Below are 26668 nucleotides of genomic sequence, written 5' to 3'. Positions count from 1 at the left end.
CATGCAGGGTCTTGTGTTTTTTTTCTCTTTTGTTTCCCTCTCCCATGAGATTTCATTCCTGAAGTGGTGCTATGGGAACTAAAGGGAGGAAGGGAAGTTTTTTTGTCATGATGCTCATCATAGCATGAGGCAGACTTGATGAACCAATTGATCTTTTTTTGCCCATCAATTTCACATGTTGTAACATCACAAATTAATGCAGCAATGGAAAGCTCAATTAGCACAATAAAAGTTTCTAGAACACTCCTAAAACAGAAAGAAACATTTTACAGAGTTCCTGTGAGTCATGGAAAAACCTGGAAAAGTCATGGAATTTGTAAATGACTTTTCCAGGCTGAAATTTTCCAGAAAAGTAATTGAAAAGTAATGGAATTTTATAAAGGCTGGGATGAGACTTTTCTGGCTTTGGGCAGAATTTTAACCTTTGCCAATGTTTTTCTGACGTCCATTTCCTCTCCCTAATCGCTTTTGCATGTCTGGAATCCAGTACAGATATTTCCTTTCTCCTCCTACCTGGCCCCACCGCCACTGCTGATTGGCTGCTTTGGATACTATTTGACCCGCAGCTGTCATTGGCTGAGTGGTAAGTGCCAGGTTCCCTAGTCCCTTTTTCGAATGCTGCATGTGAGGAGAGGTGTGTTTGTTGGGCTTAAGTGCAGATTTTTGTTGCGGAGGCAGAGGACTCAGTGGGCGTTTTCTTTCGAGTTGCTGCAGCGTGAGCAAGGTAAAGCAGAGCAGGAACAAGTACCCAGTGAAGGAGACGACATCTAAAATGATATTGCATGGCTACAGTCAAGACCCATTTGCTTCGATCTTTCGACTGAGATTCTGAAAATTTCTCCACCAACATGGAAAACTCATGAAATTGTATTAAAGGCGCAGTAACTCCGATTGAAACTTCCATAGGAATTGAGGTTGACTTACAAATTAAATACCTCTTATGTAAGGGTCTAGGCTTTCAACACATGCAGAGAAATGTTGCTTTTAATTTACAAAATAAAAAGTGGGTAAAAATTGGGAGGAGGAAAATGGGCTTACGTGTTCCAGATGAATATGCAGGGTAAACTCAATGTTCTGAAAATCTTGGTTAAAACGTACAACTAATTTAATTTATATTCACTATTTTGAGACAAGTAACCATAATTATTAGTCTAAAACCAGTAAAAACACGTTTAGTAGTACATAGCCGAATATATATCTCCTACTCGTAAGTCTGCAGTGCATGCCATGTGATGCTTTATATAAGGCAATATAAAATAAAAGGTACAATTCTAAAAAGGATGTAGGAGCAGAGGGGCCTGAGAGTACATGTGCACAAAACATTGAAGGTGGCAGGACAGGTTGAGAATGCAGTTACTAAAGCATATAAGATCCTGATCTTTATAGGTAGGGGCATAGGGTTCAAAAGCAAGGAAGTTATGATAAACCCTGGTGTGGCTGCAAGTAATGTCACTGGACTAATTATCCAGAGACTGAAGCTAATGCTATGGAGACAGGGGTTCAAATCCCACCAGAGCAGCTGATGGAATTTAAATTCAATTAATAAATCTGGAATTAAAAGCTTAGTCTCTGTAATGGTAAGCGTGAAATCAATGTTGATTGTTCTAAAAACCCATCTAGTTCTCTAATGCCTCTGAAAGAAAATCTGTCACCCTTACCTGGTCTTATCATCAATTACCCACAATAATGTGGTTCATTCTTAACTGTGCTCTGAAATGGCCTAGCAAACTGCTACACAATCAAAAAAGAAACTGGACGGATCATCTGGAAACAACAATAGCAAATCCACCCCTGTCGACCTTGCAAAGCCCTCCCTACTAACATCTGGGGTTTGTGCCAAAACTGGGAGAGTGGTCCCAAAGACTAATCAAGCAACAGCCTGACATGGTCATACTCACCAAATCATACCTTACAGATAATGTCCCAGACACCACTATTCCTGGGTATGCCCTGTCCCACCAGCAGGACAGACCCACCAGTGGTGGTAGGAGTGGTTTACAGTCAATAGGGAGTTAACCTGGGAATTGTCAGCATTGACTCCTGACTCCATGAGGTCTCGTGACATCAGACCAAATGTGGGCAAGGAAACCTCCTACTGATTACCACCTACAGTGCTCCCTCCACACCCCTCAGCTGATGAATCAGTACTCCTCCATGTTGAACACCAATTGGAAGAAGCAATGAGGGTGGCAAGATGGGAAACTTCAATGTACGTCACCAAGAGTGGCTCAGTAGCACCATTACTGACCAAGCTGGCTGAACCCTAAAGGACATAGCTGTTAGACTAGGTCTGCAGCAGGTGTTGAGAAAATCAACAAGAGGGAAAAACCTTCTTGACCTCATTCTCACCAATCTACGGTGCATCTGTTCATAACAGTATTGGTAGGAGTGATGATATCCCATCTTCACACTGAGCAAACCCTCCATTGTGTTGTGGCACTGTGTGAAATGAGATAGATTTTGAACAGTATTACCAACTCAAAACGGGGCATCTATGAGACACTGTGGGTCATCAGCAGCAGCAACAGTATTGTATTTAACCACAATCTGTAAGCTCATGGTTTAGCATATACCCCACTCTACCATTACCATCAAGCCAGAGATCAACCCTGGTTCAATGAAGAGTGCATGAGGGCATGCCAGGAGCAGCATAACTAAAAATGAGATGTCAACCTGGTGAAGTTACAACATTGGACTACTTGCATGCCAAACAGTGGAAGCAACATGCGATAGACAGTGGTAAGCAATCACACAACCAATGGGTCAGATGTAAGCTCTGCAGTCCTGCCACATCCAATTGTGAATGGTGGTGGACAATTGTACTAACTGGAGGAAGAATCTCCAAAAATATCCCCATTGTCAGTGGTGAGAGAGCCCTGCACATCAGGCCAAAAGACAAGGCTGAAGCATTTGCAACAATCTGCAGCCAGAAGTGCCAAGCGAATGATCCATCTCGGCCTCCTCTTGAGGTCCCCAGGATCACGGGTGCCTTCAGCCAAGTTGATTCACCATGAGATATCAATAAATGGTTGAAGGCACTGGATACTGCAAAGGCTGCTGGCCCTGACAACATTATGGCAATAGTACCGAAGACTTGTGCTCTAGAAGGAGTTGTGTCCCTAGCCAAGCTGTTCTAGTACAGCTACAACACTGGCATCTACCCAGCAATGTGGAAAATTGCCCAGGTGTGTACTGTCCACAAAAAACAGGACAAATCCAACCTAGCCAATTACCACTCCATCAATCTACTCTTGATCATCAGCAAAGTGATGGAAGGGATCATTGACAGTGCTATCAAGCAGCACTTACACAGCAATAACCTGCTCATTAATGCTCAGTTTGGATTCAGTCAGAGCCACTCAGCTCCTGACCTCTTTACAGCCTTGGTCCAAACATGGTCCAAAGAGCTGAACTCCAAAGGTGAGGTGAGAGTAACTGCCCTTGACATCAAGGCAGCATTTGCCCAAGTCTGGCATCAAGGAGCCCTAGCAAAGCTGAAGTCAATTGTAAGGGGGAAAACTTTCCATTGGTTGGGGTTATACCTAGCACAAAGGAAGATGTTTGTATTGTTGCAGGTCAATCATCTCAGTTCCAGGACATTGCTGCAGGAGTTCCTCAGCATATGTCCTAGGCCCAACCATCTTCAGCTGCTTTAACAATGACCTCCTCTTTCAGGTAAGAAGTGGGAATGTTCTTTGGTGATTGCACAATGTTCAACACCATTTGTAACTCCTCAGATACTAAAGCAGTCCGTGTCCATATGCAGCAACACCTGGGCAACATTTAGGCTTGGATCCATAAGTGGCAAATAACACTTATGCCACACAAGTGCAATGACCAACTCCAGCAAGAAAGAATCTAACCTTCTCCCCTGGACATTCAGTGGCATTACCAGTGCTGTATCCCCCACTATCAACGTCCATAGGGTTACCATTGACCAGAAACTGAGCTGGACCAGCCTTATGAATACTGCAGTGAAGGTCAGAGGCTGGGAAGTCTGCAGTGAGTAACTCACCTCCTGACTATCCCAAGCCTGTCCACCATCAACAAGGCACAAGTCAGGAGTGTGATGAGTGCAGCTCCAACAATATTCAAGAAGCTCAACAGCATCCAGGACAAAGCAGCCCGCTTGATTGGCACCCCATCCACCATCTTATACATTCATTCCCTCTACCACCAACTCACAGTGGCAGCAGTGTGTACCATCTACAAGATGCACTGCAGCAACTCACCAAGAGTCCTTCAGCAACACCTTCCAAACCTGCAACCTCTACCACCTAGAAGGACAAGGACAACAGATGCTGGGGAAGACCATCACCTGCAAGTTCCATTCCCTGCAAGTTCCACTGCCAGCAACACACCATCCTGACTTGGAACTATGTCACTGTTCCTTCACTGTTGCTGGGTCAAAATCCTGGAACTCCCTCCCAACAGCACTTTGGGAGCAGGATTTTACATCCTGCGGGCGGGCACAGGCCCGGCCCGATCGTGTGTAAAATAGCACGTGATGACGTTGGCCAAGTATCTTGACGTCATCACACACTCACGCGATATTTTGGTCAGCATGCGCATGCAATAGTCGGCAGCACACCAGCCGACAATTAAGAGGCCTATTAAGGCCATTAATTAATTTAAAGCAATTTTTCGCTGCCCATCCAACCTTATGGTTGGCAGCCAGGCAAATTGGCCAGGCGGCCTTTGGGTTTCTTTAGGAAACATTATCCATGGGCAGGATGAGGTTTCTGTAATGAAATAATAAAAATAATTTGGGCGGCAGAATTTTTCACATATACACTAAGATAAGTGATTCCGCTGTGTGTGCATTTTTTCCGGATTTTTAAAAACTTTATTCAATGGTTTAAAAATCTTCAACTCTCTGAGGCAGCTCCCTGCCTTCAGGGGGCTTTCAGTGTGCGTGCATGGGCAGGTTTTTGCGCTCACCTGCCTCCACCCCAGCCAGCCTGAAATCGCAGTCGGGGCCGATCGTGGGTGGCGGGCCGTTTCCCAGCCACTCTTGGGCCTGCCTGCCACGTCCGCCCAACGACCTGAAAATCTTGCCCTGGGTGTACCTACACCACAGGAGCTGCAGCAGTTCAGGAAGGTGGCTCACCAACACCTTCTCAAAGGCATTTAAGGATGGGCCATATAGGCTGGCTTAGTCAGCGATGCCCACACCCCATGAAAAAATATGTAAAAAAAAAAAATTCTGAGCACCATACTCATGGAAGGTTGTGAAGGCATAAGGCCATAAGACTTAGGAGCAGAAGTAAGCCATTCGGCCCACTGAGTCTGCTCCGCCATTCACTGAGATCATGGCTGATTTGATAATCCTCAACTCCACTTTCCTGCCTTTTCCCCATATCCCTTGATTCCCCTACTGATTAAAAGTCTGTCTATCTCAGTCTTGAATATACTTAACGACTTAGCCTCTACAGCCCTCCGTGGTAAAGAATTCTACAGATTGACTACCCTCTGAGAGAAGAAATTCCTCCTCATCTCTGTTTTAAATAAGCGACCCCTTACTCTGAGATTATGCCCTCTGGTCCTATACTCTCCCATAAGGGGAAACAACCTTTCAGCATCTACCCTTTCAAGCCCCCTAAGAATCATATATGTTTCAATAAGGTCGCCTCTCATTCTTCTAAGCTCCAATGAGTACCAGCCCAACCTGCTCAACCTCTCTTCACAAGGTATTTCCCTCCATCCCCGGGATCAACCTAATGAACCTTCTCTGGGCTGCCTCCAATGCCAATATATCTTTCCTTTAGATAAGGGGACCAAAACTGTTCACAGTATTCTAGGTGCAGTCTAACTAATATAGTTTCAGCAAGACTTCCCTATTTTTATACTCCATTCCCTTTGAAATAAAGGCTAACATTCCATTTGCCTTACCTATGCTGAACTTGTGTGCTAGCTTTTTGTGATTCATGCATGAGGACCCGCAAATCTCTTTATGCTGCAGCTTTCTGCAGTCTTTCTCCAATTAAGTAATATTCAACTCCCCTATTCTTCCTTCCAAAGTGCATAACCTCACATTTTCCCACATTATATTCCATCTGCCACATTTTTGCCCATTCACTTAACCTGTCTATATACCTCTGTAGACTCTTTGTGTCATCCTCATCACTTGCCTTCCCACCTCTTTTGTATCATCTGCAAACTTGGCGATAGTACATTCATTTCCATCATCCAAATCATTAATATATATTGTAAATAATTGTGGCCCCTGCACTGACCCCTGTAGCACTCCACTAGTTACAGGTTGCCATCCTGAAAATGCCCCCCCCCTGTATCCCAACTCTCTCTCTTCTATTAGTTAGCCAGCCCTCTATTCATGCTGATATACTACCCCCACCACCATAGCCTTATGTGCGGTACCTTATCGAACATCTTTTGGAAATCCAAATATATTACATCTACTGGTTCCTCTGCATCTATCCTGCTTGTCACCTCCTCAAATAATCCTAATAAATTTGTCAGGCATGACTTCCCCTTCATGAAGCCATGCTGACTCTGCTTGACTATATTATGCATTTCTAAATGCCCTGCTGATACATCTTTTATAATAGACTCTAACATTTTCCCAATGACAGATGTTAAGATAATTGGCCTATAGTTACCTGTTTTTTGTCTCCCTCCCTTTTTGAATAAGGTTGTTATATTGGCAGTTTTCCAATCCTCTGGGACTTTTCCAGAATCTAAGGATTCTTGGAAGATTACTACCAGTGCATCCACTATCCCTGCAGCTATTTCCTTTAATATCCTAGGATACAACCCTTCAGGTCCAGGTGACTTATTGGCCTTAAGCCCCATTAGTTTCCCTAGTACATTTTCTCTAATGATAGTTAGTGTGTTTATTTCCCCCCCCCCAACCCCCGCAACCTTTTGCCCCATGATTATTTAGTATTTTGGTATGCTATTAGTGTCTTCTACTGTGAAGAGTGATGTAAAGAATTTATTCCACTCCTCTGCCTTTTCCTGGTTCCCCATTATTATTTCCTCAGCCTCATTCTCTAAGGGGCCTATATTGATGTTGGCCTCTCTCTTCCTTTTTATATACTTAAAGAAGCTCTTACTCTCTGTTTTTATATTACTTGTTAGTTTACCCTCAAAGTTTATTTTCTCCCTCTATTATTTTTTGGTCATCTTCCATTGGTTTTTAAAACTTTCCCAGTCCTCTAGTTTACCACTAATCTTTGCCACAATGTATGTTTTTTCTTTCATTTTGATACTATCCTTGGTTAACCATGGTTGGTTTATCATTTTCCTATAATCCTTCTTCCTCACTGCGATATATCTTTGTTACGAGTTATGAACTATTTTCTTAAACGTCTGCCATTGTTCATTAACCATCTTTTCTGTTAAACTCCTTTCCCAGTCCACTCCAGCCAACTTTGACTTAATTTCTTTGTAATTATCCTTAAATTTAGCACAGTTATTTCCAAACTAAGTTTCTCACTCTCAAACTGAATGCTAAATTCCACCATCTTATAGTCACTATTTCCTAAGGGACCTTTTACTCTGCGATCATTTATTAAACTTGCTTGATTACACATTACCAGATCCAAAATAGCCTGATCCCTGGTTGGATCCACAATATATTGTTCTAGGAAACAGTCCCAAATACGTTCTATGAATCCTTGCTCGTGGCTACCTCTGCCATTTGATTTTCCCAATCCACATGAAGATTAAAGTCACCCATGATTAATATTCTGCCTTTTTTTTTTAACATGTCCTCATTATCTCCTGATTTATTCCCTGGCCTACAGCATAGCTACTGTTAGGGGGCCTATGGACTACTCTCACCAGTGTCTTCTTCCCCTTGTTATTTCTTACCTCCGCCTTTATGGATTCCACATCTTCTGATCCAAGATCATTTCTTGCTATCATACTTATTCCATCTCGTACTAATAAAGCTACCTCACCACCCTTTCCTTCCTGCCTGTCCTTTCGAAAAGTCACATACTCCTGAATAGTTAGTTCCCAGCTTTGATCGCCTTGTAACCATGTCTCCGTAATGGCTATAAGATCATGCCTATTAACCTCTATTTGTGAGAGAAGGAGCAGAAAAGTTTCATGAGCATGTTTCCAGGGATGAGGAATTTCAGTTATGTGGATAGATTGGAGGCTGCTCTCTTTGGAGAGAAGAAGATTAAAAGGCGATTTGAAAGAGGTGTTCAAAATCATGAGTCTGGATAGGGAGAAACTGTTCCCATTTGCAAAAGATCAGGAAACAGAAAGCACCAATTTAAGGTGATTGGCAAAAGAAACAATGGCAACACGAGTAAGAACTTTTTATGCAACAAGTGGTTACGATCTGAAATGCAGTGCCTGAGAGTGTGGTGAAGGTAGATTCAATGAGGCATTCAAAAGAGAAGTGGATAATTATCTGAAGAAAATCAATCTTCAATGCCACGGGGGAAAGGCGGAGGGCTAGGAATAGGTTGGTTGCTCTTGCAGAGAGTTGGCAAAGCTATGATGGGCTGAATGGCCTCCTTCTATGCTGCAACCATTATATGGTTCTATAATTCTATATCAAGTATCAGTTGATTAATTTGAATAATCCTTTGTCATACTACATCTCAATCTCTAGACCATGCAGAGCATAATGGAAAACAAATGAATGTTTTAAAAGCAATTTGTCCCATGAGTACTGTATAAAAATTGATCTTTGTTCTTTCTGGTCATGATGTTGTCATCTGATTCTCATTAGGATTAATCAAGAAATTTTAAACAGCACTTTCATTTAATTTTGGAATTGTTTATACCCATCTTATTAATGGATAAAAGCCACATAGTTCCCTTCCAGTTGTTTTAATCCGAAATTAGTCATCTTTCTGTGTCAAATGGTTTTGCTACTTTTTAGCATTCACTTTTTAAAGTTTTTGTCATTCATTATGGATTGTAACTTAAATATTTCATTTGTATGATTATAAGTAATTTCAAATGTGAATGACATGTTTAACTACAGTATTTTTTAGAGATTAAAGACTAGTGTAGGACCAGGATTTGGTTTATTTCCATAGACTACTTCATGTCATTTGTGTCACTCCATTGCCCTTCTAGTTACCCTCCAATATGTATTAGGAAGCATTATGATGCAGTTAATAAGGAGAATCTGTTTCCACTGTCAGGAAGGTTGGTAACCAGAGGGCAAACATTTAATGTAATTGGCAAAAGAACCAGTGGGGGAGAGGAGGAGCTTTGAATTGTTATGATCTGGAATGCACTGCCTTAAAAGGTGGTGGTGGCAGATTCAATAACAGCTTTTAAAAGAGAATTAGATATATTGTGAAAAGGACAAGTTTGGAGAGCTATGGCGAAAGAGCCAGGGAGTGGAATTGATAGCTCTTTCAAAGAGTTGGCACAGGCACCATTGGCTGAATGGCCTCCTGTGCTATATGATTCTATATTTTACCAGAATGTACAGTATTGTAAAATGAAAATGTGTTCAATTTTGCAGCAGTGACATTGCTTCCTTTGTGCAGGAGAGAGCAGTGGGAACATCTAAAGGGGATATAATTTTAAAAATATCTAAAATCAGCTGAATGCCAGAAGAAAATAGAAATCTGAAGCAGAAGCTTCTGTGTTCAAGGCCCATGCCAGAGATTTAAGAACAAGCCTATGTTTTTGTGCAATACTCTTGTGAAAATATGAATTGAAAGCATAATCACATGATAAGGAAAGTTAGGTGCTGAAATTCCACTTTGGGCAAGGTTGGGCTTTCTGTGCCACACTGTTTACATAAACCAGGCCTGTGGCAATGTTGACTGACTAACTTGAAAGTTATGCTTCAGCTCATTTGAATAATTAGGTGGTACTGCCAAATGCCGTTTTGCCTGTGTGAAAAGAGCAAATCCAGCAGAGAAAGCTGTATTTTTAATCATTTGGTCCCCTTAGGCTGCCCAGGTTGTAAACCTCGGGCCGTGCATCAACAGCACTTTTTGCAGTGCAAGCCCTGCGTTCTGAATTGCTATCTCCTGTGCCCAGTTTGTGCCTGCACTCTCAGCACACACAAAAGGAATTTCAGCCTCTTAAACTCCATTTGAATTTTAGTTGGAATATAGTAGTGTGGCTTATGAATTGATTGCATAGGCAAACGCTCCTTTATAAGAAAAGGATGGTTATGGTTACCCTTCTGTCAGTTCTCAACATAGTCCAATAAGTGGCCTGGTAAACAACATAACACTTTGTTTTCTTTAGTAGTGACAAGGATCTTTCTTATTGCATGAGAAGTCTGAGAAAAAAGTGTAAGCATCAAGAGTGAAAATAGCAGAAAGATTAGATAAATGAAAAAATACCAATTAGTTGATCCTAAGATTGGATTTTAAAAGTAAACAGCAGTGCAAAGTGAGTAAAACTATACATGTTTATCATAAAATATAGGTCTGCAGTCTGTCAGGACTGGAAGTTGCATTGACATTTTAAAAGAAAAATATGCTCTCTCTATTTCCAGCTGTTAATTCATTGGAAGCCCATTCTCTGAATTTTAACAAGATTTACTGTTGATCTGTCTGGCAGTTTGCCAGCAGAACTTGTATAAATAGCACAAGTTTATTTGAGTTGTCTACCCTTTGAGTCCAAACAACTGCAGTCCCATTCCTTCAATCACTTTGTTAATTCTTCAAATTGGTCTCTGCTTCGTTTACAACTTCAAGTTGTGTATTCCCAAGCATCATTGCACTCTGGGTTAAAAGGTTTCACACACATTATTTTAATACATTTTAAGGTTAATAAAGTTTCAGTTCAATGGTACTTAATTTCATAACATTTCAAAAATGTTTATCATAGGTCTTGACAGAGGGCTGAGGATAATGGTAACAATGGCATTTTTTTTAGCCAGGATACCACTTGAATGTGCAGAAGGCTGCTTTGCATGAGTTATATTAGCATTTATCTGAAGTTTCTGCAGGAGATCTCCTGATCTATTGCCATAACTTTGGAAAATTGATGGACCCCTAAAAGAAACAACATAAATAGCAAAAAATGACTGCTTAAGCAGTTTATCTAGGGTTTATGCCTAAATTAGGAAATCAGTAGCACCCCGTGGATCTCTCTCTTCCTTGTCTATTGTGACCTGCCTTAAAATTCATCCTAAACAATTGGTGATCTAGACATTTCATTGGACACCTGCTAAAAGGTAATTTCTGTCAAGTTGTTGAAATTGCCTCTCTCCTTCAACTTGTCCATGTCAAAGCCAATTTTCAGGATAAGGACATGGGTGCAGCAAGTTACAATATTCTTGGATATCTTGTAACTGAAGGCTCCCCTGATCAGCCAATACTGTAACATCCCTATGGTCTGCGCCACTAAGACCCGGATAACTGCGTGTGCCTCCTTGTATTTTGCAGCAGGTTTGGTCTGTCTGTGCCTCTAAAGGTTAATGAACCATGGTTCTGTAAGATAGATATGCCTGCCTAGCAATTATCCATTCAGTTTTTTTTGCATCTTGACATAATGAAAGCATTACCCTCCTTTATAAACTTTAATGTAAATCCTTTTATGAGGGTAGAGAGAGAGTCTGGCAGGGCGAGAGAAAAGGGCGGAGGGGAGAGAGAGAGAGAGATGGGATAGATGGAAGAGAGGCGGGGTTGAGGGGGAGAGAGAAGGGGCTGAGGGGAAGGGAGAGAGAGGGCGCTGGCGGGGAGAGAGAAGCTGGGAGAGAGAGAGAGGTCCTGGGGGAAGAGGAGAGAGAGAGGGGGGTCTAGAGGGAAGTGGAGAGAGAGAGGGTAACTGGGGGTAGAGAGAGGGAGGAGCTTGGGGCAGGGGAGAGAGACAGATGGGGGAGGCAAGGGAAGGAGACACAGAGAGAGAGAGAAGGGCTGGGAGAGGGGAGGGCTGGGGGGAGGAGGAAGAGAAAGGGGCTGGGAGGAGAGAGCAGTGCCGGGAGAGGGGAAGACAGAGAGAGGGGCTAGGAGAGTTGGAGGAGATGGGGAGGGGAGACAGAGCGTGAAATAAGGACAGGGGGAGAGATATGAGAAAGAAAGGGTCTGGAAGAAGGGGGAGGGAGAGAGTGGGTGGAGGGGTTAGAGAGAGAGAGGCTGGAGGGGAGAGAGAGGGGAAGGGATAGAGGCTGGGGGGGGAGGGGAAGAGCAAGTATGGAGGGAAGGGAGGGTCAAGAGGCTGGTGTGGTAGGGCTTGAGGACAGGGGAAGAGACCCGTGGGTGGGGGGGGGGGGGGGGGGGCGGGTGGTCACGGGAGTCCTGAGGCTTGATGGGGTGTTGGAGGTAAGGCCCAAGACTAGGGTGGGGGCTGGCACACAGTCCCATGCAGGTACATTTCCAGTAGGCCTGAGGGGGAGGGAAAGGACCTGGCCAGCCTGAGAGCTGGGTGCTGGATGTTGCTGACTTCTGGCAGGGGAAGTGGAATCAGGAAAGAACTGAATGGAGGGGTCGGGGCGAATCATAAAATTTTGGCTTTTAGCCAAACATTAGGCAGTATATTTTTTTCTTTCAAAGTTTTTTCACTCATATTCACAATATATTTTTGCCTTTTCCTGATCTTTCCCCTTCAGTTGTAAACCTTGCTGGGATGCCCAGTTTTCTTGGGCAGTAACACAGCCTGGATGTTGGGCAGGACCCCGTCCTGGGCTACGGTGACTCCTCCCAGCAGCTTGTTGAGCTCCTCCTCATTACGGATGGTGAACTGCAAGTGGTGGAGGATGATGTGGGTGTTCTTGTGTCCTGGGCCACGTTGCTCGCCAGCTCCTGGGTCTCAGCAGTCAGGTACTCAAGAACAGTGACCAAGATGGGCTGTTAGGAAGGTAATTTCAGGATTTTTCCAGTGAAGGAACAGCAATTTAGTTCGAAATCAGGTTGGTATGTGGCTTAGATTGGAACTTGCAGGTGGTGGTGTTCCTATGCATCTGCTGCCCTTGCCCTTCTAGGTGGTAGAGATCACAGTTTTGGAAGGTGCTGTCAAGGAGCCTTGGTGAGTTGCTAACTTTCTTATTTCATTATATACTTTTAAATTTAATTCCATGGCACAGTTATTTCTCAATTGTGCCACATTAACTTTGTTACTTACATTGTTAACTATTTCTTTACACCCCCAACCCCCAACCCTCCGCCCCACCACCCACCCTGGTGAAGCGTCCCTTGTTTCTCCCCAGCGTTGGTGACCCTGGTGGAGCTGGCACAGCAGAGGCGCTGGAGAATTATCAGAAGGAGTGGGTAACATGCCAGTTGAAATGGAATGGGTGAAGGAAGTTCTTGGCAAAAATTTTGAAAGTAAGCAGTAAGATTTGTTTATGTTTTCCATCATAAAATGTAGGAAGTTGCACTGATATCCTCCTGATTGCTTTGATGCCTGTAATGCTTAATGATCGCTTCTGAACATGAATGATTGCTTCCACAAATTTAACAGGCTTTGAATACTTTTAAGCACATGGATGACTGCCAGCGTAGAAGGATCATGATGTTAATTGAGCAGGTCTGACAGCATCTGCGGAGAGGGATACAGTTAACGTTTCAAGTCCGTATGACTCTTCATCAGAACTAAGACATATAGAAATGAGATGAAATATAGGCTGGTAGAAGGGGGTGGGACAGGAGAGCTCGATAGGGGGCCAGTGATAGGTGGAGGCCAAGAAGAGACTGCCAAAGATGTTATAGACAAAAGGACAAAGGGGTATTGATGGTGGTGATATTATCTAAAGGATGTGCTAATGGGGACATTGAAGGCAGTTGGCCCTAATACGGGTGGGATGGGGGGAAGGGATTGAAATGGGCTATTTTTTTCTTTTCCCTCCTATTTTAAAATTTATTTAAATCTATTGTTTCATCTCCACCTTTTAGCCCATTTCGATCGCTTCCCCCCACCCCACCCACACTAGGGCCATCTGCCACTAGCTTGCTTCCGTTAATGTCCCCATTAGCACATCTTTTAGATAATATCACCACCGTCAACACCCCTTTGTCCTTTTGTCTATGACATCTTTGGCAGTCTCTTCTTGACCTCCACCTATCACTGGCTCCCTATCGAACTCTCCTGTCCTACCCCCTTCTACCAGCTTATATTTCATCTCATTTCTTTATGTTTTAGTTCTGATGAAGGGTCATATGGGCTTGAAACTTCAACTGTATCCTTCTCCACGGATGCTGTCAGACCTGCTGAGTTTTTCCAGGTATTTTTGTTTTTGTTCTAGATTTCCAGCATCCGCAGTATTTTGCTTTTATCTATGATGTTAATTGAGCTCTTAGTTGGTGACAATGAACACTTTTTTGCAATCAACATTCATTCCAAGTTACACAGTCAAATGATGCACTGACTGCAGCACAATTGAATGCAGAATCAATGTCAACGTTTTCTGGTAGAGGTCCCTCAACGTCTATTTTATAATATAGTGACCACAACTATACACAGATGGAAATCTTGTAGCATGGTGGGTAACATTCTTTCCTCTGAGCCAGAAGCTCTGTTTTCAAGTCCCACTTCAGGACTTGATGACCAAGGAAGATGTGTTCGTAAAGTGGCCAAACAAGTTGAGTATCAATTTATAAATCCTTACAACATATGGCAATGACAGGGAGTAAGCACTGGAGAGATTCATGGTGAGCTGTGATAATGTTGAAGCCTCCAATGTCACTATCCATAGCTCCAGGCTACAACATGCATGTAGAAATGCATCTTGTCACAGCATGTTGCCATTTCATCCATCATGTTCCTGATCACTCTCTGTGACAGCAACTCACTTAATCCCACTCCCCCGCCCTTTCCCCATTGACCTACAAATTCTTTCTCTTCAGATAATTATCCAACTCTTTTTTTTTGAAGGCCTCAATTGAATCTGTCTCTACCACACTCTCAGGCAATACATTCTAGATGCTAACCACTCACTACATAAAAAAAGTTTCTCCTCATGTCATTATTACTTCTTTTGCCAATCACCTTAAATTGGTGTCATCTGGTTCTCAATCATTCTGCCAGTGGGAACAATTTCTTCCTAACCAATCTGTCCAGACCTTTCATTATTTTGAACACCTCTATCAAATCACCTCTTAATCTTCTCTTCTCCAAGGAGAACAGCCCCAGCTTCCCCAATCTATCTACATAACTGAAATCCCTCATCCCTGGAACAATTCTCATGAAACTTTTCTCCACCCTTTCTAATGCCTCATGTCCTTCTTAAAGTGTGGTGCCCAGAATTGGATGCCATACTCCAGTTTTAAACAGATTTATCATAACTTCCTTGCCTTTATACTCCATGTCCCTACTTGTAAAGTCCAGAATCCCATATGCTTTAGTAACTGCTTTCTCAATCTGCCCTGCCATCTTTAACGATTTGTACACATTACCTTCTGGTCCCTCTGCTCGTATACCCCTTTTGGAGTTGTACCCTTTATTTTATATTCCCCCTCACCTTGTTCTTCCTACCAAGGTGACTCACTTCACACTTCTCTGCATTAAACTTCAAATGCCATATGTCTACCCATTCCACCAGCCTGTCCACGTCCACTTGAAGTGTATTGTGATTGTCCTCACAGTTTACAATACTTTCAAATTTTGTCTCATCCACAGCTTTTGAAATTGTGCCCTCTACACATGTCCATGGCAATTAATATATATCAAGAAAATCAGGGCTCCTAATACCAACTTCTTGGGAACCCCACTACATACCCTCTTCCAGTCTGAGGAACAACTGTTTACCGCTGCTCTGTTTCCTGTCACTTAGCCAATTTCATATCTATGCTGTTCCTGTCCTTTTATCCTCCGGGGTTTAACTTTGCAGGTGAACTTATGTGGCACTTCATTGAATGCCTTTGGAATTCCATGTCAACCACATTACTGTCATCAACCTTCTTTGATAGGTCATCAAAAACTGAAGCAAGTTAGTTAACATGATTTTCCCTTAACAAATATATCCTGGCTTTCCTTAATCCACATTTGTCCAAGTGACTGTTAATTTTGCCCTGAATTATCATTTCCAAAAGCTTTTCTACAACCAAGATTAAACTGACTAGTCTGCAGTCACTGGGCTGAATTTTCCCCCCGTTGTGGGAGGAAGTTGAATGGTGGGTGTGCACAGGCCCGCTTCCAATTGGCACCCCCAATCGGGGGCATGGCGCCATTTTATGTGGGTGTTCCAATTAAGGTCCGCCCAGCATGACGTCCGCAAAGAAGCGCTAAGTCCTCCCTGTGCAGCCGGCGGGGGTGGGGGGGGGGGGGAATCCCAAAATCAAGGGTGCGCTCTTTCGCGCATGTGCACGAAAGAGCGCATTCATCTCCCTGAGGCTAAGTGCTGCCTCAGGGAGATCGACTGTAAATGTCAAAAAGATAAAAATAGAAAAATAAAATTTCTCTAACATGTCACATGAGTTGGGACATGTCCATAATTTTCACATAAACTTCATTAAACAATTTTAAAAGCTACATGCAACCTCACCCCGCCCGTGGATGAGGTTTCATGCTTTTTCCAATTCGTGCCGGGGCTCCTGGCCTGTCTGCCAACCTTAAGGTTGGACGGGCAGGTCCTTTAATTGCCTCTGTCAATGGCCTCAATTGGCCATTGACAGGTCAGCAGGTGCACAGCTGATTTTGCTGCGCCCCCACCTTCCTGAAAGTTTAAAAGGGGCTTGGTGACATCCAGAGTTTCCCCTGACGTCACCATGTGTCATTTTACACGTCAGCGAGCGGGCCCCGTCCCAATCGCCGACGCGTAAAATCCTGCCCACTGAGTCATTATTATAGAGTCATTATGGCACAGGAGGAGGTCATCAAGTCCATGCCAGCTCTCTGTAAAGCAATCCAATCCTAACTCTATTCTTTGAAGAAGGATGTAATATTTGCAATTCTCCAGTCCTTTGGTACCACCCCTATATCTAAAGAGGATCGCAAAAGTATAGGAATATCCAAAAGTCTTTTGGAAAAGGAGTGGGACTAAGGACATAATAAGAGATTTAAGCATGGAGTTATGGGCTTGGCTGAGGTACTAAATGAATAATTTGCATCCACCTTTACCAAGAAATAAATGCTGCCAAAGTCATTGTGAAAGAGGAGGTAGTTGAGATACTGGTTGGGTTAAAATTTGATAAAGCCAATTATAGCCGATGCTTCCAGAATTTCCGCCCTTACCTGCCTCAGTATCCATGAATGTATCTCATCGTTGCTGGTGATTGATCAACTTCAAGTACAGCCAGCCTATCTAATGCCTCCGATTTATCAAATTTTAACCCATCCAGTATCTCAAGGACCTCCTCTTTCACAATGACTTTGGCAGCATTTAATTCTTGGTAAAGGTGAATGCAAATTATTCACTTAGTACCTCAGCCAAGCCCCATAACTCCATACTTAAATCCCTTATTATGTCTTTAGTCCCACTCCCTTTCCAAAAGACTTTTGGATTCCCTTTTATGTTAGCTGCCAGTATCTTCTCATCCGCTCTGTTTTCTTCACTTATTTATTTTTTCACTCAGCCTCTGAACCTTCTGTATTCAGTCTGGTTCTTAATTGTATGATCCATTTGACACGTCATATGCACCATTTTTCTGCTTCATTTTACTTTCTATCTCTCTTGTTACCCAGGGAGCTCTGAATTTGTTTGCCCAGCCTTTCCCCCATCATGGGAACATACCTGAACTATCTCCTCTTTAAAGGCAGCCAATTGTTGAGTTAGTTTTGACTAACAATACTTGATTCTAATTTACCTGGACAAGATTCATTTTCACCTCATTGAAGTTGCCCAACTTCCCTCCCCCATTAATCATTGTTACCCAATTCATTGCTCCTTGTCCTTTCTCATAGCCAACCTAAACCTTAAGATGCTATGCTCACCATCCCCTAAATATTCCCCCACTGACACTTGATTCACTTGTCCTATCTCATTCCCCAGAACTAGATCCAGTAATGCCTCCTTTCTCATTGGACTGGAAGCATATTGATGTAGAAAATTCTCCTGAACATACTTTTGAAACTCTTTTCCTTCCCTGCCCTTTACACAATTACTCTCCCAGTTTATATTCAGGAAAAAAGTCCCCATTATAAGTCTTGCACCACTCTGTAATTTTTCCTGCAAATTTGTTCCATTATATCATTCCCAGTTGTTGATGGCCTATATAATATACCCAGCAATGTAATGATACCTCTATTGTTTCTTTATCCTAAGCAAATAGATTCTCTCCTTGATCTCTCTCAGAATCCTTTCTCTCCAGCACTATTATTCTCCTTAATCAATACTGCCACCCCTCCTTCTTTCTTTCCTTCCCTATTATTCTTGAGGCACCATCTCTCTAGCCATATATTCAACTTTCTATCCTCCTATTTCTATACAGTACTCTCTTGTGCATGGTACTGGGAGTAATCCAGAAATTACTCCCCCTATGAGATCTTGCTTACTAGTTTCTTTCCTAGCTACTTGAATTCTGCCTGTAGGGCTTCACCCCCTTTTCTTCCTTTGTTAGTGGTGCGGATATGGACCACAACCACTGGCTAATCACCCTCCCCCTGAGCATATTAGCTGCACAGTGACATCATTCATCATTGGCCATGGTACCAGGGAGGCAACGTACCATCGTAGGTTCACGCCTGCAGCCATAGAAATGCCTGTCTGTTCACCAAACTATTGAATCCTCTATCAGTATTGGTGTTCTGATCTTTCCCCTGTTCTCTCCCTGTACAGCTGAACCAGCTATGGTGCTGTGGACTAAGCTCTGGCTACAGAACTCGGAGAAACCATTTGTATTCAGAGCAGAACACTAGCCAGAGAGTGAGATGCACTCAAGGAGTTCCTGCACTACTTGCCTTGTGTTTCATGACTACCTGGCAGTCATCCATTTCCTCTCTTCCTACATACTGTTAAGCTGCAAGATGACTGTACTTTAGACGTGCTATCCTAACGAGCCTTTTATGCATGCTACAAGGGGCATCAGGTCCCACCCACTTGTACCAGATGATCCACTCTGCTCTGATGCATAACCAAGAAAATCTCACCCACTCAATTTTTGGCTGTGAATATGTAATGTCAGATGAACAAGTGTGTCTAAAATATTCAGGTGACATATGTGGAAGCTTCTTTTCCTTATATAGTTATCAATCCTTGAGTTCTATTTATCAAATAAATTTATCTGCGACTTCTATTATTGTTTAGGATTTGCAATGCTGTATGGAAACCCTCAGATCAACACTCAAAATAAATCTTCCCATTTTGTTTATATGGTCAACCAGAGAAAAATCTCCCACAGTATGTCTACGTAGCAGCAGTGAACTGTAACCATTTCCTCACTTTCAACAGATGATATTAGTTTAGAAAGAACATGATATAGTTTTGTAACACAGTGTGGACAATGAGTAATATGATGTTGCTGAGGGAAGTTAATCCACCAACTGTAAGACATTACTATGAGAACGGAAAGAGTAATTTTTACTCTTAATTGGAGGTCAATATGATGTATGTTTTGCTAAATGTTTGGAGGTTTTTGAAGGAGCTATGAATCCATAACTCATGAGTCCAGTGGGAAACAATTCAGTTGATTATCTGGGGTGGCCTACCACCAGAGAAAGCTGTGCAGAATAGAATTAAAGACAGGGGCCTGAAAATCCACAAGCCTTTAATTCTGTCCTAAGTACCAGAATATTCTATCAGGAATTACCACTGTTGACCCCACTGGAATAGCCAGGGTCAGGGGAAGATTCCTTTATTTTAATTTTACCGGTGCAAGCCTGTGCTATTATATGTACATCTTGGGCATCCCACAGAACTAGAGTGCAAGATGGAGAGATGAGAGGAGACAGGGTTGGAAAAAGTGGCACTGGCTGCAGGAGGCCCTGCCTTGATGATGGCTCTCATCCAGATGAGGAGAAGGGGGGCCCATTGCCATTTGGCACAGGGCCAGGAGGAGCAAGGATCTGAGCAGCAAGAGGCAGCAGGACCTCCATAAGGTCAACCGGCTGGTGAACATGGACCACTGCAACGGCAAGCATTGAACTGACCATGGTTGTATGGCTGGCATTGCTGTTTTCCAGAGATGAGTGAAAGGCGATGCCAGAGACACCCTTGTAGGTCCTGGGATGTGGTTACTCACATCTGCCAGCTTCTCCAGAATGAGTTGCAGCCGCAAAGCCTGTGAAGGAGTAATGCAGAGCTCCTCACTTGCAGTGAGTAAAAGTCTATCCGATGCCATTTAAATATGACACCAGGACCTTCCATCCCATGAGGTAAATACAGGCTGGACGAGTTTCTGCAGACTCCGCTGCGCAATTCACTGAGCTGCTTGTGGATGCATAATAAATAAGCTCAAAAGCAGAAGATTGTGTTCACCCGCCCCACCACTCAGCAACAATCACACCAACTATCCCACACACACACACACAACCCCCCCCCCAACCCCCACCAGACTTAGTCTATACAATGGAAAATTGGGTGGAATTGAATGTTTGCGATGGGAGTCCCACCAGCGGGCAGTGGCTGCTGCCGGTATTATACTCAGGCCTTCACCATGGATTGTTGCTGGATGTTATAGCACAGCCAATGGTAAATACTGAGTTGTTCAAATCCCAAAGGGGAACTTGAAACAACTGCCACAACTTGTTCTGCTGTTTGTATAAATTTCGAGATGCGTGCCTTGAATTCAGTAGTAATAAGACCACCAAGTCTTATAGGTTTTACAAAACTAGATTAAAGATTTATTATTAAGAGAAATAATTTTTAAATACATTCATAGATCTACAAATTACTATTGTGATAACTTCTAAATCCCCCACTTAATCTAACTACCAGTTACACTTTTGTTAAGGTAACAGTAAGACACATCTTTCAAAAAGACCCAGGCAAAGTAAAGGATACCCTGAACAGTTTAATTCAGTGAGTTCTCTTAACTTCAGTCCCTAAAGGCAGCAGTTTGAGGCATAGTTGCTGAAGGCCTTTCACACTTGTTGAATCTTAAACTGCCTTTCCTTATACATAGCCTTTGCTTCTTTATACATATTTTCCCCTTTGAATGCCAATTCCCATTGTTTCACTGTCTTTGAACTTTGTCTTTCTGATAATAAAAACCTCTCATAGCCCTAAGTTGTACCAGTAATCTTAGGGAAAAATAAACAAACTGGGCAGAATTTTTCACTCGGGCAAGCAGGCACGTGCCCAGCCCGCTCAAGCGTGAAATAATGCGCAATGCCATCGGCTGAGTGTCCCCACGTCAATGCGCACTCTTGCGATATTTCGCTAGGTGGGCATGCAATGGAAACAGAGGCACACCCGCCATTAATTAAGAGGCCAGTTAAGGCCCTTGACATACCAATTGCCTCTGAGTTTTTGTAGCCCGTGCGATTTTTCAGCTGTCACGCAGGCATAACAGGCAGGCAGGTAGGCCAAAATTAGCAAAAGCTCATCCACAGTGGGGATAAGAAGGGTCAGTGGCATTGTCAATGTGAGTAGTGAGGAATTTTGGATATAACTTGCTGCTGGTTGCTTCTGTGAAATGGACAGCTTCATCTAGCTTCAGGGCTGCATTCTGAGCATTTCTAGGCTTCATTTCAGGACACATTGTCGTCTTCCAGGTCCTGGAGGATTCAGAGTGTGTGGGCCCTTTCATTTTTGAGCCAGCCACCAGGTCACCATTCGACCCAGCGGACAACAGGCCCTGGATGTTCTCGGACATTCTCCAGCTGGCGTTCATGCTGAGCGAGCCTTAATTGGCCCACCAGTGTGAAATCACGGTGTGGCCCCAATCACGGGCAGCTTCCCTGCCACTCCCACCTGCCCCCACCGAACTTCCCTTACAAGGTCAAAATTCTGCCCATAGACACATAGACACATCCCAGTATTACTCTATTTTACAATAAATTCCAATAACCTTATGAGAATTATTATATCTTCCTGACACTGGAACCCAAATGGGGTAGCAAGGAGGTGTGTGCTGGCGAAGAGAAGAAGGGGTAAGGGTGGGAGGTAGCTGTCCACGAGCTCCCCTCCTTATTCTGGGTCCCTTGATTGGGAACAAAGTGCCTGTAAACAAGGGGTCCCCCACAAGCAAAGCCAAGAGGGTTTGCTGGGCAGCCTCCCCACATGGTGAGTCCTCTGCCTGCTACTGGTTGAATACCAGCAGCAGTAGGATAAGGCCTTTTAGTGGCTCATGGGCCTCAGTCGGCCTTCAGGCAAGAAGGCCATCCTCCATCCTTCCTACCCTGAGCTTGACTGGGGGAGGCAGAAATGCAACAGGGTCCCCACTCTGCACCCTTCTACCTAATCAATCGACCCCCCCAGCCCCCGGCACAAAGCTACCTCCTCTGGGGAGGGGTGGGGGGGGTGGCGCATTGAACTCTACCCAGTATTTGGGACTTGATTGTCTTCCCATTGCCATATTAACAGAATGGGATTAATATCTACCCATATAACTCTGCCAATAACCCACTGTAGGTTTCTCCTGGGCTCTTAAATTGCATGCGAGTCACGTTTGGTTTGTCATTGAGCCTCCTCTGGTCTGAACAACGACCTCATTAGCTATGGCCTGCATTTGCGCTATTGAGGAAGGTAGCTCATGTCAGGGAATTTTCCAATTTGCCGGACATGCCTCGATAGAAACAACATCAAATGGCATGATCGTTGCTCCAGGAGTGAGGTGTGGGGAGGGGGGGCACTTTGGGTCAGGCCAGCTGCCCCTGGAAGCAGAGCATGGGTGGCCCAGTGCCAAGGTGTGTTGGTTAGAAGGCCCACCTTGGTTCTTTGCGACTTGTATCCCAATTGTATTGTGACATTTTAGGCCTTCTAACCCTTGTCAAAAGGTACTAAAAGCATCTTAGCTAATGGTACCTGTGTGTCAAGAAAATCTTTTTAAAATAAATTAATAGAAATGACTATTTTGAATAAATACCCACCATGGGCAGCAGTCCAACACAATTTCTCCTAACATCTTATTTCTTCAATTGCAAATGAATTTATGAGACAGCATTCTCCACAGAATCACACCTTCATTTCCCCACTCACCCCCTCTTGGCCCCTTACCCTCTCCATGCCAACTCACCCACTCCCCTTGGGCCTTTTACCCTCCATTCTAACTCACCAAATATCCACCATGGACAGACCTAAGGCTGAGATGAGATAAAATAAAATTCTAAAAATCTAATACAGCCTTCACTATATTTTTAAAACTCCCTTTCTTGAAAGCACATTCAAACCTTTTAAATCTCAAACGGTTAATTTCATAAAAAATAAACAAACTTCTATTGATACCCCACATAAAAGAGAACTAATCCTTTAATACCCTCTTTAAGTCAATCACACTGTGAACTCAGAAACTTCTTGCTGATATAATTATAGCTTTTGGAAATCAGCTAAGCATTCATAAAGAGCTCTTAGGGAAATGTCAACAATTGGCTATTGAAGCTGCTAGAACAGATTTTTCTTTTAACTCTCACTGACAGCTACAGTCTGCTTTTTATTTTAAAGGGTTGGGGATTTAAATAACTTCACATTATGACAGTTATACAGACCTTATTCACCCTTCCAAGAGCATTTACATCTGCTCCATAAATTTGCGACTACTACACTGTGGGTTAAGGCCCTTGCAACAGCCAAAGTAGGTTTATCTGAACCCAGCAGTGAGTTCAAGTGGCCCTGCTGAGTTCAGGTTTTCCTCATGTCTCCATTCCTTTACTGCAGGGTTAGCTGTTGATGTGGGTTGGGATGTTAGTCTCTGGGGAGTGGGGGAGAATGGATTGGTGATTTCGGTTGGGAGACACTCTTTATCAGAACACAGTGGTTGGGTGGGAGTGGCACTGTACACTTTCTCTTTACCTATTCTTTCACTTTTCAGAACATCTCCTATTTAAACTTCAAACCCGTTTTAATTTCAGACATGGCCCCCAGACTTTCTACACTTTCCATCTCTTGCATGTTCCTTGGGACTTCCATTCTCTATCTATTCATATATGCTTTGTTTTTAAATGTCTTTTATTTCTTTAATGTGTCTTCCGATTATTTGACTGACATGATCTTTTACATTATAAAACCGTTCTTCTGATATTTCCTCGCTATATTTGTTTGCTAGTTCTTTCCTCTCCCTGGCCCCTATCTCTCATGTGATCAGTATGCCTGTTAATCTCTTATTTTTCAGTTTTGTAGGAGGCTACAAGCCCAGGATATTAATTCTCCATTTCTTTCACAGATGCTCATTGATCTGCCGGACTGTGTCAATTTTGGATCTCTAGTGTTTGCTTTTTATTTTTATGTCTAACTTTGTTGTTGCTGCCACTTTTATTTTCTGTCTTGTTGACTATAATGGAACATAAGCTAATAGGCAATCTAGAACACAACTTAACTTTGGGGAGAATAAGGCAAGGTTATAAACCAACTGCTCCAAAAATTATTAATATTTCCTTTGATATTCAAATTCAAGTAACAACAGTAAGAAACCATTTGTACACCTTGTCTTGGCAGTGTGTTACCTCATTGAGGTAAAGAGCTATTAGACAAGTTCTGCAGTACTATCACTTCACTTTCTGCAGCGTTCATACTATAAGTATTTCATTTACGTAGATACATATGCTGCCTTCCAGTGAGCTCCTGTAACTAAAGCTGGTGGCTTTCTCATGAATAAAGTACTTTGTTCAAGTATTTTCAACCTACTGGCAAGGCTCTTGTTCAGCAAGACACACTGAAACTTTCGCAATCCTCTTATTGCGAAATATGATGAAGGCAAACATCCTGTCCTACATTTTTGAATATGTAAGTACATTAGGCAAGTAGTTTCTTGACACTGAAACAGAAAATGAACCCTGAATAATCAGTGAAGATGGGTGTCATTCAGCTTGGTTGTTGATCGTTAATCATTCCTTATAGTGTTCTCATTGAAACACAGCATTATTCAGCTTGCACAAATATAATGGACATACAATATAAATATACGCACAATAAAATATGAGATTATTCAGTTCTTTTGCCAAATATATTTGCCTTTTATAACAGTAGACATTTTAATTGCAAAGTAAGAAGTTATTTCTGAATCACCAGAAATAAAATACTGAGTGACTACAATCTGTTTTGAATTACTCTATTTATTTTAGTGAACTGTGGGTTGCAATTTAAAACATTGTTTTTTTCTCTGGAACATTAGTGTAAATGTAGACGAGACTGGTGGGATGGATGTCATCTATGCCTGCTGGCTGAAAGATTCCAATTCCTACCTGGCAACTGCTGTTTTGGAAAGGAAAAGCATCATACTAATGGAGTAGGCCAGATATTTCTGATGTTATCAGTGAGGTTTTTGTTGAGGTGGAACAAAGACAGCTTTACCTTGCATCTAACTGTGCTATACCTTGAATAGGAGTGCTTGATACCAACACTGGATGCCCAATAAGGAGAGTGTTCGACTCCTCAGTACTAATTTCCCTCAGCTCGGACATAAGGGCACAAATTATATAGACCCCGATTTTAATGGAAAGAGTATGCTTGAACCCTGAAACAGGCAGTGAATCTGGGTGTGGCAATTTTTGGGCTTTAGTCCCATGATTATTTTTGACTCCCTGAATGTAAAGCTGGCCAGATGGTTGAGAGTGGGAGTTCAGCAGCAGGCTGAGGAACTGCAGAGACATAGGAGTCGCATAAAGTGCTGATTTAAAAATTTACGCCCTTCGACTTCTTCTGACCCATGATTCGTGTGCCAGCAGCTTTGGCTTCTGCTTTAATTGTGTCGGCACCATTCCACCAACATTTATATGTGTAGAACTAACTAAACCAGTCATGGCCTGCTGAGATGGTAGTTCTGATAATGAAAACTTTTAAATGGAAATAATCCAAAGATGGATCATGAAGATGGGGATATGACTGCTTCCTTTGGCAGCTTATTCCATTGTGGGATTGTCCTTAGGAAGAAAGATATTTGATATACTGTCTTGGAAGCAAATGGTCTTTGTAGTTTGTGTGGATGGCTACCTCATGTTTTGTCATTGGCCGGAGGGCACGAGGTACTTGTTTCTATCAGTTCCCACCACTCCATTCCATATTTTATAGAACATGGTAAGTCTATTTTTCTCCCCCCTTTGCTATAGTGATTCCCATTCTAAATCTTTGATCGAGGATTTGACACTGGTGTATTTCCTTTAACGATTTGCGCAGATAGCACAGATAGGGGGGATCTGGTACTGCTCCTTTGCTCAAGCCTCACACTAAAATTGCAGATCATGTCCTACTGCATTCCTGTTCACCTACTGAGGAGGGCATCTTAACATCTGGACATGGCGGGAAGGCAGCTGGGACAGAGGAGCTAAGGTGCTGCCTTTGTTTTAATTGCCCCCCTCATCTGCTTTTTGTAAAGTGGAGCAATTTAAAATTGGGGCCATAAATGATTCTGTTCGTAGGTGTTTATTATTGGAATCGAATGAGTCATGTACAAATCCTGACCCCTTAACAGGCATGTCCTAAGGACTTGTAAAAGAATTGATTTTTCTTTTGGGCGCAGTGCCTTTGAAAATTGCATAAATTCTTCTGTTGTAGCTGCAGAAATCATTGTATAAAGTGACCATACTGTCCGAATTCAATCTGCACATTTCCGCCTTAACCAGATGCATCTCATTGATTTCTAGTCTAATGTACCAAGAAGTGGGGGTTGGGGGTGTAGTTGGAGGGTTGGGAAGGTAGTCGGACGTATGTGTGTTGTCCACGTGGGGGGAGATGTTGAGTAGTCGGGGGATCAGGAGGGTAGTTGGAGGATGGGGGTAAGTTACGCAGGTCGGGGAG

General features: G+C 42.9%; 1 protein-coding gene across 1 annotated transcript; it reads right to left on the bottom strand.

The window, feature by feature from the left end:
* Nucleotides 1-12510: 12510 nt before the first annotated feature.
* Nucleotides 12511-21611, bottom strand: LOC121292336 (probable histone H2A.5). Its single transcript, XM_041214187.1, has 2 exons — nt 21395-21611; nt 12511-12707 (listed from the first exon to the last, which is right to left on the bottom strand). The coding sequence occupies exons 1-2, from the start codon at nt 21609-21611 to the stop codon at nt 12511-12513; spliced, it is 414 nt and encodes a 137-aa protein (XP_041070121.1).
* Between the last annotated feature and the right edge of the window lie 5057 nt (nt 21612-26668).

This window comes from Carcharodon carcharias, chromosome 20 (assembly GCF_017639515.1).
Source record: "Carcharodon carcharias isolate sCarCar2 chromosome 20, sCarCar2.pri, whole genome shotgun sequence".
Taxonomy (NCBI): Eukaryota; Metazoa; Chordata; class Chondrichthyes; order Lamniformes; family Lamnidae; genus Carcharodon; species Carcharodon carcharias.
The sequence above is the reverse complement of the archived record's forward strand: the minus strand, read 5'-3'. Positions and strand labels throughout refer to the sequence as shown.

Bases quoted from the DNA above. Each gene is read 5' to 3' on its own strand.
- LOC121292336 (XM_041214187.1), bottom strand. From the start codon at position 21,611: ATGAACGCCAGCTGGAGAATGTCCGAGAACATCCAGGGCCTGTTGTCC. The intron at 12,708-21,394 runs GCAAGTTATATC...GCTGAGACCCAG, and splicing joins TTTCACAGAAGCAACCAGCA to GAGCTGGCGAGCAACGTGGC.